Source organism: Echinococcus granulosus (genome assembly GCF_000524195.1).
Source record: "Echinococcus granulosus chromosome Unknown EG_S00033, whole genome shotgun sequence".
Classification (NCBI taxonomy): Eukaryota; Metazoa; Platyhelminthes; class Cestoda; order Cyclophyllidea; family Taeniidae; genus Echinococcus; species Echinococcus granulosus.
Window position 1 is genome coordinate 290,097 of NW_020170413.1, and position 13,422 is coordinate 303,518.

Genomic DNA, 13,422 nt, shown 5'->3' on the forward strand with positions numbered 1-13,422 from the left:
TGTATTAAATATTGCACAACAAAGGATTCCTTTTGGAGCCCTCTAGCAATTGTGCTCCCCATCAGAGTTTGTTTCAGCCTTTTACCTGGGGTATTTTGTGCCAGGATGTACATTGAAAACGTCTCCACGCTGCAAGACAATCAAATTAATCCTGTATCTACTCTCGGCACATGTCAGGTGATGCTCTGGGTCACACTTCACCTCGGATCACTTTTGCGTTCTGGTAATGTTTACTTTAGGTGGGTGTGTTTACCCTAAATCTACAGCATTCTGACCTATCTTTATCCTCCCCCCTCTCTCTCTCCGTCCCCCTACTCTACTGATTAAAAAATATTTTATAAAAGTGAGTTATTTTTAAGTAAGTTGGGAACCTTAATCCCGATTACTTTGGTCCCATGCACCCCGTATCTAGGGTTTTCTCAGTTTATGGGGATGTTAACCAGTTAATTCACTACTTGCCTCAAAGTTTACTGGAAGTTGTTGTCCCTGAGGAGTTTGAACTAGCGGCAACCTGAAATTCTACATCATTCTTGACTCGTCAAAGGATATTCATTCTTCTAAACGACCTCTGAGTTATGAATTCTCCTAACCCAGCTTCTCTGAATGCTATTGTAGAGAAGACAGGAAGAAGTATGCACAACTTTCTAATTAAAGTTCTCCAAATTTTGAAAAACTGAAATGCCAGAGAGACCCCAATTAAAGCGATCTTTAGAGCCTCTGCAATACCAACTTCTTTACTATTAAAAGAGGACTGAAAGAGTCGGATGCTTGTAAGATGTACAGTTTATGAGTGTGTAGTCGATAAATTTATGCTTTTTCACCTTACATGGAAAGGAGAGGACCCAAATTTTCTCGCGAAATATTCATTTTATGCTTTTTATCTCACTTCACCAGGGGCAACTTTAATAGTCTGTGAAATTTTATGGAGAGGCGATCGTCGGAGATACTACGGAGTGACAAAATTCTCCTCTTCTTCATTAGCACCAAGAAAAACAAATTATTTTGGATTTTTCATTTCCATAAAATCTTACACAACATCAAGTGGGTCAATTACTTCCATTTCAGGAAGACATTCATTCGTTAACGTTATTGAAGGGACGAAGGCTCTTCCAATCCGCCTCCTCATTCCTAATAGCTGCTTCTCAACAGAGGTTCCATAATTCTGTGATTCGATAACTGACAGTAAAATATAAAACCCCAGGAAAAGATTCCTAAGGCAAATGGGTCCAGAAAATTTTCCGTCAAGTCTTCATAAGCCCCCAACTTAATGATTATGTAGTTCACATTCACTCATCGACTGAATACCTCCATTCCTGCTTACCATGGATGATTCCCCCTTCTCCGAGATCTCCATCCACCTCGTTCGGTTTCGAACGCGAATGGATATCATCGAAAGAGTCGGGTGAGCATTGATGCGACAGTGGACGAGCAGTAATTTTGTCCGGATGTGGCCAATCCATTGAAGGTGAGGAAGAGGAATTCACAGAAGTGGTAGATGAGGAGGAAGAAGTGCTTGTAGGGGTGGTTGCTGATGCGGAGGCTGTGATGAAGCCGTCTTCGTCGAATGCCTCAGTACCGGCACCACTGGAGCCAGGAGAGGCCGGTCCCTCTGTACCAGGAGTTGGTCTGTCTCCCTTGGTCGATTTTTGGGGTGAAAGAGAAATCTAGAGGAGTAGCAGAGATGGAAGAACCATCTTTGTATATTTTCCTTTATTCTCTAGCACACCACTAAGTGTTGGTTATTTTAAAGGAATGGAATAGGTTCCCTTAGCTCCTCTGGACTTTTTGATCCCCTGTAATTCTTCATAATGGGGATGTTCTACTGTGCAGGCAACTTGTCTTTAAGCCCTTTCGCTCCTCTGCAAGCCTCAACGGCTCAAGCATTACCTAAATGATAGGTATGACAATTTTCTCTGCAATTCTTATTCAAAAAGTGGTGGTTTGATCCTGCCTATGGGAGACAAAGTAAGTTGGGTTAATTTCCTAAATCAGAAGAGTAAAGCCGAAATCAAATGACTGCATAAAACTTGAGATAAATGTTTCTTATTCGTTAAAAAACTACCAGTCATTCTAAAAGGAGACCCGAGTCTGCTGAGAAGTCCATTTTATAAAGAAAAAACCTGACTAACTCCATCTACACCCCGCTTTTGTTTCCCAATGACGCAGTTCACGTGTGAGTGTCTAGTATGAAGAATATGAAAAGAATGTGGTAAAGAGTGGAGATGAGGCCAGATCTTACTCCTATCCTGAGGTGTGGTGTGAGGTCTTTTCTACGATAAGTTATTTGCTGACTTCTTATGTTGGGGAAAGCACATGCTTCCCGCTGATTGATTAGCTTCAAATATTTTAATATAAGGAGGTTTTACTGAACCATTTTGAGTTGCATCAAGGTATACTGAGTTGGATGTAGCAGATCTCAAAGACGATTGCTTGGGCTTTGGGCAAGACCTTCTAAAGAGAGCAATTCAGTTTGTGCTACAATGAATATAAGACAAATGTATTGCTTCATGATTAAGTGTAGAGGATCTGCCTGAACGTGTTGCACTAGCGCCCTCGATATATCACCCGAATCTTGGTGGTGTGCTCCGCTACCCTCTCTTTACATTCGACGAGAGGTTTCTACAGACTGCAGATCGGTAAACAGACGAGTTCAAACTGCATCCACCAGGTTTCACCGACATTCCATGTAGGAGAAATCCAAGTGACGGAGATAATGGCAATAAACAGAGTAATAACCGACTTATGTTCATTTCAAAACTTTATATCTCATGTAGATGTATGGATGCATCCACTTCACCACTCCTTCCAAGCTGGACCTCGTATCAATGAGGTTTACCCACTGTACCGTGCATCTGACACTGGTCATTTTAATAAGAAAACTTTGTCTGATCTGACATGATGAAAAATTCCTTTAAAAGACTTGGGTATGTGTAACTAAGAACAATTCCACTCATGGAGGTGATAAACTGGGAGGATTTTTCCTACACTTTTTTGCCACTTCCTTTAGCTTGAAACCCTGCCTCCCATTTCACTGTACAGAATGTTAATATTCTTGATAGGGAACATAACAATCAGACGAGATTTTTTGCAAGATTTCACTGACAAGTATATTAATAAATTATTTTCATGGTCATCCACCTAGTTTTCTTGAAATAAGGGATAAAAATGTCCAATGGGACAATTAACAAGTTCTTCCGTGCACAACCCTTGGCCATTCGAGCATTTTGTCAGGCATCTTTCACACAAAGATATGCTATCTGGGAATTAAAATGTTCTGGTATAAAACCACTCACAATTTAATGACACATTTGACAAAATTTTGCTGAATTTGCAAATTTTTGAGCCATATTTCCAAAAACACTGCAATATTGGCTTATTCACCTTATTAGCTATTTGATATTATATTTCCTTTTCAACTTTCCAGACACCACGTTGGAATATGACCATTGTAATGTCACATTGTTTTGAGAACGTCAAGGAGTAAAGAACATTCTAAAGGAATAGTTTGATTGATAGGCGATAAGTAACGCTTACATCCTGCTGTGGTTTGTTAGAAGGCAACGTTTTGAGACGATCCCACCGAACAAACGGGTTATCGCTGATGAGCGGTGGTGTGCTCTCCTTCCTACTCTCCTGTTCGGATCTACAACATAAGGGGGAAATGGGGTCTACTTATTAGATTAATTAGTAGTGCAGACGGGAGCTTGGATCTTAAATTGTAATTTTAGGCATTTTCCTAATAAGTATTGCTGCAAGGTTAACGGAAGCTCGTTTACAAATTATACTGGGAGATAATGCACGGGGGTGAGAGCATGTATGGGACAATTTAATCCCATCAAAAAACTTGTGTCTATCAAAGCAGAAAAAGTATAAATAAATCGTAAAATGTTTCTGCGTTATTTTAAAATTCTGACGTTTATCAAATGCAAAAAGACATTTGAAAGGGAAGTCTCTAAGCCGTATCATTACATTTCCCTCCTATTCATTCTGCTGTTTCTGCATCAACCGGTTTACTACTTCCCCCCCCTTCCCATTTGTCTCGCATATTGCTCCAAGAGACACCTCCAGACAGAGGAAGGTTTAGAGAAAAAAGTCTGGCAAATTAATAAACTATATGTTGATTATCTGTTAGCATGAAATATAATGTCCCTTTACCAAAGCTCAGCCATCGCCTACGGTGCCCTCGAAATGAAGGGGAGATCAGAAAGTGACATTTCTGGATGATTCGTTCTACTGGTATGGTCCACACCTTCGTCAAATGCTGCACAACATACGTGTTGATGAAGAAATTTCCCACCAGATTTGACTTCCATGAAGCGGAGAATCAAATCAAAAAGTCAACAGTACAGAGTGGAATTAGGAAGCAGGACGTATGGACAGGACGATAACAAGTCAGATAGACGATCGTACACATCTGACACGTCTCTGCAATGTCCTATAGGTCATTTTATTGAGGCTACAACTAAAAAACCCACAAAATCTTTCCCTCGTTCCGTAAGGCAGAGAAGAACAACCTTCTAGGCTATGCTTAGGTGGATGAAGCGGAGAGAAAAAGACGAAATAACGAACTGCACGAGTGATGCAGGCAGTGCGTTAAATCGAGAGAAGGGAAACAGAGGCACCAATCCGCCTGATTGCCACGCACCTTCAACCTTAATAAAGAATGACCTGGTGGGTCAGTGCAATTCTGCCTTGTTGGCAATGCCGCAATGTAGGTTGGATGCCATGACGGCTTTTATTTTCTATTTCTGAAAGACAAACTTCCTGTCTAGAGATTTTGAAGGAGAAAAAGTGGCGATTTAGGTTACGTGACTTTTAAATCCTTCTTCTTTAGAACGTGGATAGAGTTAAGGCCTTAATCATCAAAAAATCCAGTGACTGGACAAGCACAGGCTCCTTGATTTCTGTCACAACGGAGACAAATCACCGTCTATGACGGTTTGTCTTCCAAAGTGAGGAAATGTTCTGGTAAATGGGTGCTAGCAGTGGTCAAAATCCCAGCTAACGGGATGAGGGTTACGTTATGCCTTATTTCTTCTTCTGCAAGGCATTTGAATCACTGTTGTGATTGACATTCAGACCTCTTAACTGATGGTAGTCGCACGGCAGACTGAACGAGTGGCCTGTATCTCTCTGAAGGAGTCCCTTACGAAGTGCTCAAATGCTATCGAGACCCGAGGCATACGGTTGTTGCTGCTCTTCTGTCTTCAGAAGGAAAATTACCCTCCCCTCCGTTTCTGCTTCACTTCTGCGTCGCATGTGATTGTTTACTGTTGACGAAAGGTGACAATCAGGTGACATCAGAGGTGGATTCGCATAAACTTCCGTGTGTGGTTCTCTCATGAGCAAATTTTGCAACCTTGAGAGCCTGATTTATCCTGTAGGATTAGAAGAGGAGGCGCTTCCCATTGGTTGGCTAGTCCTTGCTGCTTCTAAGGACAAAGTTTTTCCTCCATACTTATGAGTTGTATTGAGGTGTATCGAGTTATCTGGAGGAGCCTAATGCCCATCACTTAGTTGTCAACCAAACAATCCACAGTGAGCTGTTATAGAGCAGGTTAAAAGGGCTCGAAAGTTGTTGCCACTTTTCGTCGGTCTTCAAGTCGACTGAAGATCTCTCAACGCTGATGAAGGCGTAAGGGTTTTTTATCTCCTAAGTCTTCCTTATCAAAGGAAGGCCGTTTTCTTGAATAATAGAGGATTCAGCTTTGAGTGGTTCCTTCTGCTAGCTCATAACTCACCTCCAAGACCTACGAGAAACCTCTGCTTCCTTGAAGTCGAGTTGACCACGGTTCGAAAAGTGGACAAGCTAGAAGCACTTTCATCAGGTTTATTCAATAAATCATGCTGGAAGAAGTTCAAAATAACCGGGAAGTGGTGGAGAGCAAGGGAGTTCCGTGACCAAGTCATCCTAAGCCTTTGGCTGCCTTCTCCCCAAAGTTGAGTCCTCTGACCTGAGTTGTTAGCTCATGTGAAAGTGGTTGCAGTGCATATAGCACCTGGATGTCCATTCGAAAGAGCGCTGGATTGTTTATTTGAGATACATAGAAAGATGTGATTCTAAACTGCCTCCCCTTGCAGCTTACCTAAACAGCGGTTCATTTCACCGCTCACTCTGTTTATTCACATGTTTACGTTACAATCTGTCAACATACAGGTCTATCCATCTACCCACCTGTCACTCTGGCCGTTTCCTCCTGCTTCAATCCGTTTGCCTCTATAACTCCACTTTTCTGGAAGTCGGCTTGCCTACCATTTTGTCTACGTGTAGCTTTGTATACGCATTTATATGTCTACTCGTCTGCTTCTCTGTTTATTTATCTATATATTCACCTCCATGTCTCGGCCTATCTGTTTATCCGGCTAACTCTCTGAATTTATGTCAATTTGCATCTGAGCTGTCCTCTTGTTTGTCTTTTCAGTTGACCATCAACGACCAAACACCAGCAACTGGCTAATACCTAACAGTTTATCACTATTCAGCCTTGTTTATTTTAGCGACAGATGTATGCATAGCAGTTGATTTTAACTTGAATCTTGAGAAAACCTTCTGCCGTGATACTGATGATGAGCTCATTGACTTACAGACATTTTGCTATCACCACCGTTGTCCCTGAGACGTTTTGGTCCCTCCCCGAGATCTTTCTCAGCATCGCACATCTCGGTGGCGATGGTAACGAAGGTGGTGTGGTCGGCTGGAACAGTGTGGAGGGCTTATGATCTTCTATAGTGTTAGGCACCGAGTTATTCACACTTTGTTCACTTTGCTGTACTGACTTCGTCGTCGATGTGGCTTCTGCTGCCGCTACTGCTGCCGCCAATCGATGCACCGGTTTCGGTGGCACCGGAGGTGGCGATCGTGCTTTATGTCGACGCTCCTTCTCGGCAATTAAATCAAAGAGAGTGATACGTGGAGGCTCCGCTTGTGGCGCTCGATCTAATTGTTCCTTCTCGGCGAATTTAACCTCTTTTAGGGCCTGAAGGAGATTACTGGGACCGGCCATTAGTGGCTCCTCTAGTTCATATACCTGTGACATTTAAAAGATGCACTTTTCAGATATGGCAAACATGGTTGGCTGATTAACTGTCAAAAGGAATCATTTGGACATCGTCCATGGGGTACATCATCCACTTAATGCGCCTTAAGGGCCGGCAGAGCCTTCACTTCCTCATCTTCATCGATAAATCCATAGCCGAGGAGTATCAACCCTTCAACGGATTTAAATAATTTGACAACCAATAGAAAATTTCAAATCTTTTTTAATCGAAGTTTATTCAATACTAAAAACGAAAACAAAACCTGGATTGTTTAAATAGTTGATTTACAAAAGGCGAATTGACAGAACAAGTCCAAAGCAGGATAAATTAGTGAGAAACATGGCATTTCCTTCAAAACATCTTTCTTTCTATGAGAGAAACACAAAAATTTCCACTTTTAATCGTTTTTACGAATTAATAATTCCTCGACTATCTACCTACCTACCGACTTACTGGCCGTTTTGTCAGGTCGTAAGGAGTGCATTGATGTGACCAAGGTGAATAGTCCAAAGTTTATTGTAAATTGTCCAAGGTGTGCAAACCAATCACTACGTTTGAAATCTCTATTGGCCCACCTCCGCTCTGTTTTGCACATGCACGTACCTACACACTTGATACCGACTTACGTGTGTTGGGTCTGTTTTGTACAGTATAGGAGGTAAAAACTTCGAAATGAGGCGTTCCAGTTGGTTGGACCTTTTCAAGGCGATGTAAATTTGGTGGAGAGAAGGGGTGGAGGAAAGGAGAGGAACTTTTTCTTCCTGAAGGTCACATGACCTGCACTTGGGTGCCCTCCTTTTATCTTACTTTTTTTTCCCACTTCTCCAGAGATCCGCTGCTTTCTCATATAACTCTCCAATGCCAAGGCGGGTTTTTATCACATTGCGTAATATTACTGGATGAAATCTCAAGTTTTTGCCATCTGAACTGCTATAATTAGGATATTTATAGGCCCTAGCGTTGCTTGAATTAGGTCGGTTTTCTCCTGAAGTGGACGGCGTTTTGAAGGGCTGCCTACTCAGAGTGCAGCCGATTTAGTGGTCACTTCGTGGCTAGCAAGTCATAAAAAATTACCTGCGGAATTCGCTTGATATTTTTAGCCATTGGTTCGCATTTAATTTGTTTCATGGTTTTTAAAAACTACTTTCTTCCTATCTGCTAGGCGTCTAGACAATCAGGGTACCTTAAAGATGTAAAAAGGGTGCAAGTTTTGAAGGGGGATGACCCTAAGTGTTAAACCAGGCGGCAAGTTGTTGATCGGCTCAATTTTCGGATCCACAGGTGGATGGAAGGATGAATGTGACAAGATGGAGAAAAAGCTCACCAACTGATGAGTAGCTGATGTATAAATAGACAGTCGGGCTGGATGTCCAGCCAGGCGGGCCGGATCTCATATTAATGAGTGGAGGGGGGACGGAGGATGAGGAGTTAGTTCGTCGGAGGTGCTTTGTAAGATGCATTGTTAACTGAATAGAGGATTTGTGCCTAATACACCGCCAGTAAGTAGGACGTAAGGGGCATGGCAAAGAAGATGGTGTAAGTGAATCCGTCCACTCGTTGCGTCTATTTATACACCTCTTTGGGTGGAAAACCACGCAACAGTTGCACCTTTCAGTACACATCATACGTCAAATTTGGCGCAGAGATGAATTAACTCGATTGGGTTCCAATAGTTCCCAACTTTTTTTGTTTCTTATATCCACGTAACATACTACAAAGAATTTAATCTTTATCATAGCCCAAATCTGCACACTTTATTAGCAAGCTAAAGCAATTTCACTTAATTTTTTCCTCTCTTTCGTAAAGCGCACAATTTGGCTTATTGACAAAGTCACTCCACATCTGTTTCGCACATCGTTACTTCAATCTGATCGTGTAAATAACCTTCCGGAAGGAGATTTACTTTGAAGTTTGTTTGTAAAATGCGCGGCGGTGGAGGAAGGGCAACCTTTCAAATCATCAGATACCTGTGGGCTGCTTTAGAATTGGATACACGCATTCCAGGTGGTTCCAAGGATTTCGCCCTGAAAATTAATGATTTTTTTCCTAATTCCTTGACAAAAATTCACTGTAAAGTAAGTTGCTACGCAGGTTTTTTTTAAATGAATGATATTTTTGTCTTTTAACTTAAGTCTACCTAACTTAATGAGTAAGTTTCCGATTTGAAATTATCTTGTTGTAAATACTACTAGTAACCAATTTGAGTAGATAAATTTTGTAGCAGCTTTGAGTCTTATGAATTCAACATCTGTATTACAAAAATGCTTTTGTAAGCCGTATACAACTGTTTTGCTATAAAGTAATCATAACTACCTGTGAATCTTTTCCAAATTGCAAATTCTACCTAGAAGGAACGACTTGTTCTCATGAGCAAACACCATAGCCCTTGCCCTTGTCACTTTTGTTTCCATCTCCTCTAATTTTTGCAAGAATGTCAGCCTTTAGAAGGGTACGAGGACAATAGGCAAGATGTGGGATGGAGCAATAGCTGCATTCCTTTCTTGGTTACACGTTGGTGAGAGATACTTGACTAGAGAAAGGACTTCCTATTTGCAAATGAGGAGAAAGCTTTGCTGGAGCACCTCCGAGTTGTATCCTACCCAGCGAATGAATCCTAGCTCCAAATTTCTGCTTTCAATAGATCTCTAGTCTGCAGCGTGCAATAAACGTTGTGATTCAAAATCCAGTTTTCAGCACAACTCGATTGGTGAGCAAACAATCTACAGAAGTGCCGCGCTTTATCAACATGCACGCAAGAAGTCGGTAGTCTTTGAAGCCTAAGTCAGTGGTTTTTGTTTAATGGACAACTTCTTTAGTTTTATGATTGATGAAACTTACACCCGTTCGTTTGCGTAAAATCGTCTCCAGTGTTTGTGTTGCGCTGTTCTCCGCCCCCGCTTTCGTCGCCTTCACTGGTTGAATCCGTTTTCTCTGGCACAGTGGTGGCCTCAGTTCGACTCGCATCAGTGGCGCTCGCCTTCGAGCACCAAATTGTGCTTCTGGTGTCGCTTCACTGTGAGCACTAGGGGAAGCCTTAGGAGTCGCGTCAAGGTCAAAGTGGGTCTGCGAGACACTTGAATGGCTTCGACTGACACCTCGAGGACTAGGTGTAGTCAAATGAGCGCTCTCGGCGCGTCGGATTGCGGAGAGGCGTTGAGCTCGCAGCCAAATTTTCTCAGGGGTCTCGTAGTCGCCCTCTATACTGAAGGTGTTTTGACGTTGACGAGGACTGCATCTTGGGAGGGTAGGAGTTGGGGGAGGTTGAGAGGTGGTGGTCATCAGACGGTAGGTGGTATAGTCAAAAGCTGCTAGCTCGAGGCTGCGAGACTTCAGTCCGTCTAGAAGTTTGACAGAAGAAAACGGTAGAATGGGATCTATACACTTAACTACACGAGTCTACCTTAACTTTCATTGTACTGCCGAAAACTCAATTTACACTGATTCATAGGGAAGAGCAAATATAAGTTTCAAGTCTAGAAACTTGCATAGTGGAAGGAGAAGTGAGGTCAGATGCAAGAGCATCGAAGTCGATCGTGAAAGAACTGGTTTTTAACTTGTGATATAATCTCTTGGCACCTGACATCTCCTACTGCAAGTGGGTCAAAGTACTTCAGATTAACGAAGTGACAAAACCTTGAAATGTGGGGATAGGAACACTCTCATTAACTATCAAGGTGACAAAAGCTTAAGCACCGAAGAAAAAGAAAACAAATGGTTCAAAAAGCGACCAGTTGTTAATTTCATGGTTTTGCTTGGGAAAAAGTGTCTTCTGTTCCTACTAATTAGGCTGACATTATTCCCGCGTCGCTGTTCCCTCTGCCATCTCTGTTTATGCAGAAGTAAAGAGTGACAACAAGGCTGTAAGGACAAAAAAAGACATCAAAATAGAATTTTTAGAGTTCATATTTTTTTGGAATCTTTGGATGTTAGGATTTGTTTACAACTTTGTTACCAGGGCTTGCGTCTGTGGGCAAAACAACCCCTCCAACTTAAAGTTTAGTCGCTCCAGTGGCAGTAAATAAGGCGCATCTGCCCTCAAAAGACCAAAAAGCACTCTTTTTTGTCTTAGAAGTAAACACATTGTTTTAGAAAGACCATTTCTTGCAGTTATTTATTACAAACCACTAACGTCACCTCTTTGTGACAATGATAACAAATCGGTTATTTGAACAATGTAAGCTGTTTGCTGATTCATTTAAGCACTTTTTAAACCATTTATAAATTTTCTATCAAAAATCAATTTTGGTTAGAAGGTTTTCATGCTGTCAAATGCAAATATGTATTTGGCACCTCTGTCACGTATATGTGACATATGCCCTATATCAATTTGCGCTGTAAACAGACTAACTGAGCGGAAAATAACAAAGTAAGCCTAGAATTCTCACAATTTTTAAAAGTCATTTGTACGCTTGTCTTTAATTGTTTTTAATATTTTCTTATGACACCATAGTATATGCGCTGCGATGATCGGTTCTTGCTCAGAACTCCGGCAAATCCGTGTCCACTTACTCAAGGAAAAAAATAGCACGGAAGACCAAATTTTAAACAAAATGGCAAATAGGCATTACAGTTGAGAGTTTTAAAGCATAACATACTGGGTGTATAACCTCTCTAGAGTGGAACTCCACTTGTTTCCGCTTCTTACCCCGAAGACTGCCAAATTCGCAGTTGGCATTAGCCAGATCACACTGCATCGAATCGGTTGCATTTTTTAGCTCTTACATGCGAAGGCACGAATCAAATGCAAGATGGCAGTTAGGTTGCAATTAGGCATTTCGTCTTTTTCGCAATGAGGCTACTACTACTACCTCGTTGCGTAGGGCAAAGGTGGTGTCTGTTCAAGGTGGGGGGAAATAGAGGGCGGGTCTCTTCAACCGAACAACCAAAATTTGGGCACTTTTCCGACAGTCCAGTATGATTAATGACTACGTAGATGGGATAACACGTCCGGGTTAGCGACATGGGTTAGGATGAAGTGGGAATTGACTATGAAACATTAGCCTCCTGAATGAATAATAGACTGAAGGGTGGAAGTTAACGACACCGGCTGTAGTCCTTCGGTATCCTATGGAATTACAAGTCACTTTAAAGAGCATGTAAGAGATGAAACTGCAATAAGGGAACTTGGGAGAGAATTTTAGACCTACACTTTTCAAACATCAATAATGAGGGAGGTGTCAAGCCAAATGGATCAATTTTGAAGGTATATTTTACTAATGAATCTTGTCATCTGACACAATTTAAAAGGCATCAACAGAACCTCAAGTAAAAGTATAACGTATGTTGATTAACCTTATACTTTAAAATGTGATTTCCTGAATGAAAATTGACAAGCTTCAAATGTTAAGTTGGTGTGGAGCCACGTGGAGTTGTTAATGGAATTCAAGAATGGATAGAATTGTATTACCTTTCTGCTAAATTTTCCAAATAGGTTATAAGATGAATTTGCTTTTCAATAGTTTCAAGCTGCTTACATTTGCATCTTGAAGTAATGAAACCGACCGACATAATTAGCTTGGCGCATTTAACATTAGAAAAGCTGCAGTCAGGGTGTTTGCTTTAAATAATGGGCACTGGGTACCAGCGGAATGGTTAGTTTGCTTCTAACCACTTGACCTTAGATCTCCTGTCTTGACTTTTGACTAACTTTTATTACTTTTCGTTTGGACTACTGACTAGTAATTCAGCGTCCTTTCCGCAACCATTCTTTGGAAGAGCACACCCTTATTGTGGGATCTTAGAGCAGAAACAGGTTTCCGTGTTAAAAAAACTGCAAACGTATTACAAATAGTTCTTTTAGATGGATAAATAAGGCTATATTACGAGTGTGCACGAAACTTGACAAGTCACCTTACCCCAAAAGACTGATTTAGCAAGGTAGACAGTAGACACAGATAAGGCGGCCCATCACAAGTTAAGAAGTCAGTTAGCAAACAGTCAAAAGTACACAGCATGTTTTCATCCCGCAAGAAGAGGCAAACAGCAAATTAGCCAGTCTTTTCAATAAGTGCTTGTGACTCTCACCTCTCTTTAGGGCTCTACCTTGAAGGAATATTTCAGAACCCACTGAATGTTCCACACCCGTGACACGAGTCACTCTCTAGGTGGTGCGTTCTCTCTCTTCCTGAATAGCACGCCTCCCTTAGACCATCTCAGACAGTGTGTTATGCTACCACACACTTTCTCTATGCTGAGCAACAATGTTGTCGAGGTTTTTCTGCGGATCAACTAAGATTTTAAGTCAGGGAGATTCAAAATATATGAAAAGTAGGAGAAGATCGCAACAAAGCATGGGGTGCTGATTGATTGACTGACCGATCTGAAGTGAGCATCAGCAATGAAGTTTCCCGAGTGTCCGAGCCATTGGTGTGGTCCGAAGGATAA

At 41.6% G+C, this 13,422-nt stretch overlaps 2 protein-coding genes across 2 annotated transcripts in view; both read right to left on the reverse strand. All coding sequences in view use genetic code 11, as the record gives it.

Moving 5' to 3' along the window:
• The window catches only part of EGR_04923 (Protein sprint), a gene marked incomplete at both ends in the record, with an annotated part of 16,841 nt that extends 12,528 nt beyond the window's left edge, over window positions 1–4,313 (reverse strand). Inside the window, 4 exons of the mRNA XM_024494172.1 lie at window positions 1,032–1,176; window positions 1,322–1,664; window positions 3,535–3,643; window positions 4,177–4,313. Coding sequence (XP_024351409.1) covers window positions 1,032–1,176; window positions 1,322–1,664; window positions 3,535–3,643; window positions 4,177–4,313 — 734 coding nt within the window. The remainder of the gene's footprint in view (window positions 1–1,031; window positions 1,177–1,321; window positions 1,665–3,534; window positions 3,644–4,176) is intronic.
• Window positions 4,314–7,249: 2,936 nt separating this feature from the next.
• Window positions 7,250–12,546, reverse strand: EGR_04924 (hypothetical protein; the record flags this gene model as incomplete). The annotated part of the gene is made up of 5 exons (XM_024494173.1): window positions 7,250–7,281; window positions 7,327–7,406; window positions 7,846–7,968; window positions 9,352–9,477; window positions 12,446–12,546. The coding sequence occupies 5 exons, from the start codon at window positions 12,544–12,546 to the stop codon at window positions 7,250–7,252; spliced, it is 462 nt and encodes a 153-aa protein (XP_024351410.1).
• Window positions 12,547–13,422: the final 876 nt, after the last annotated feature.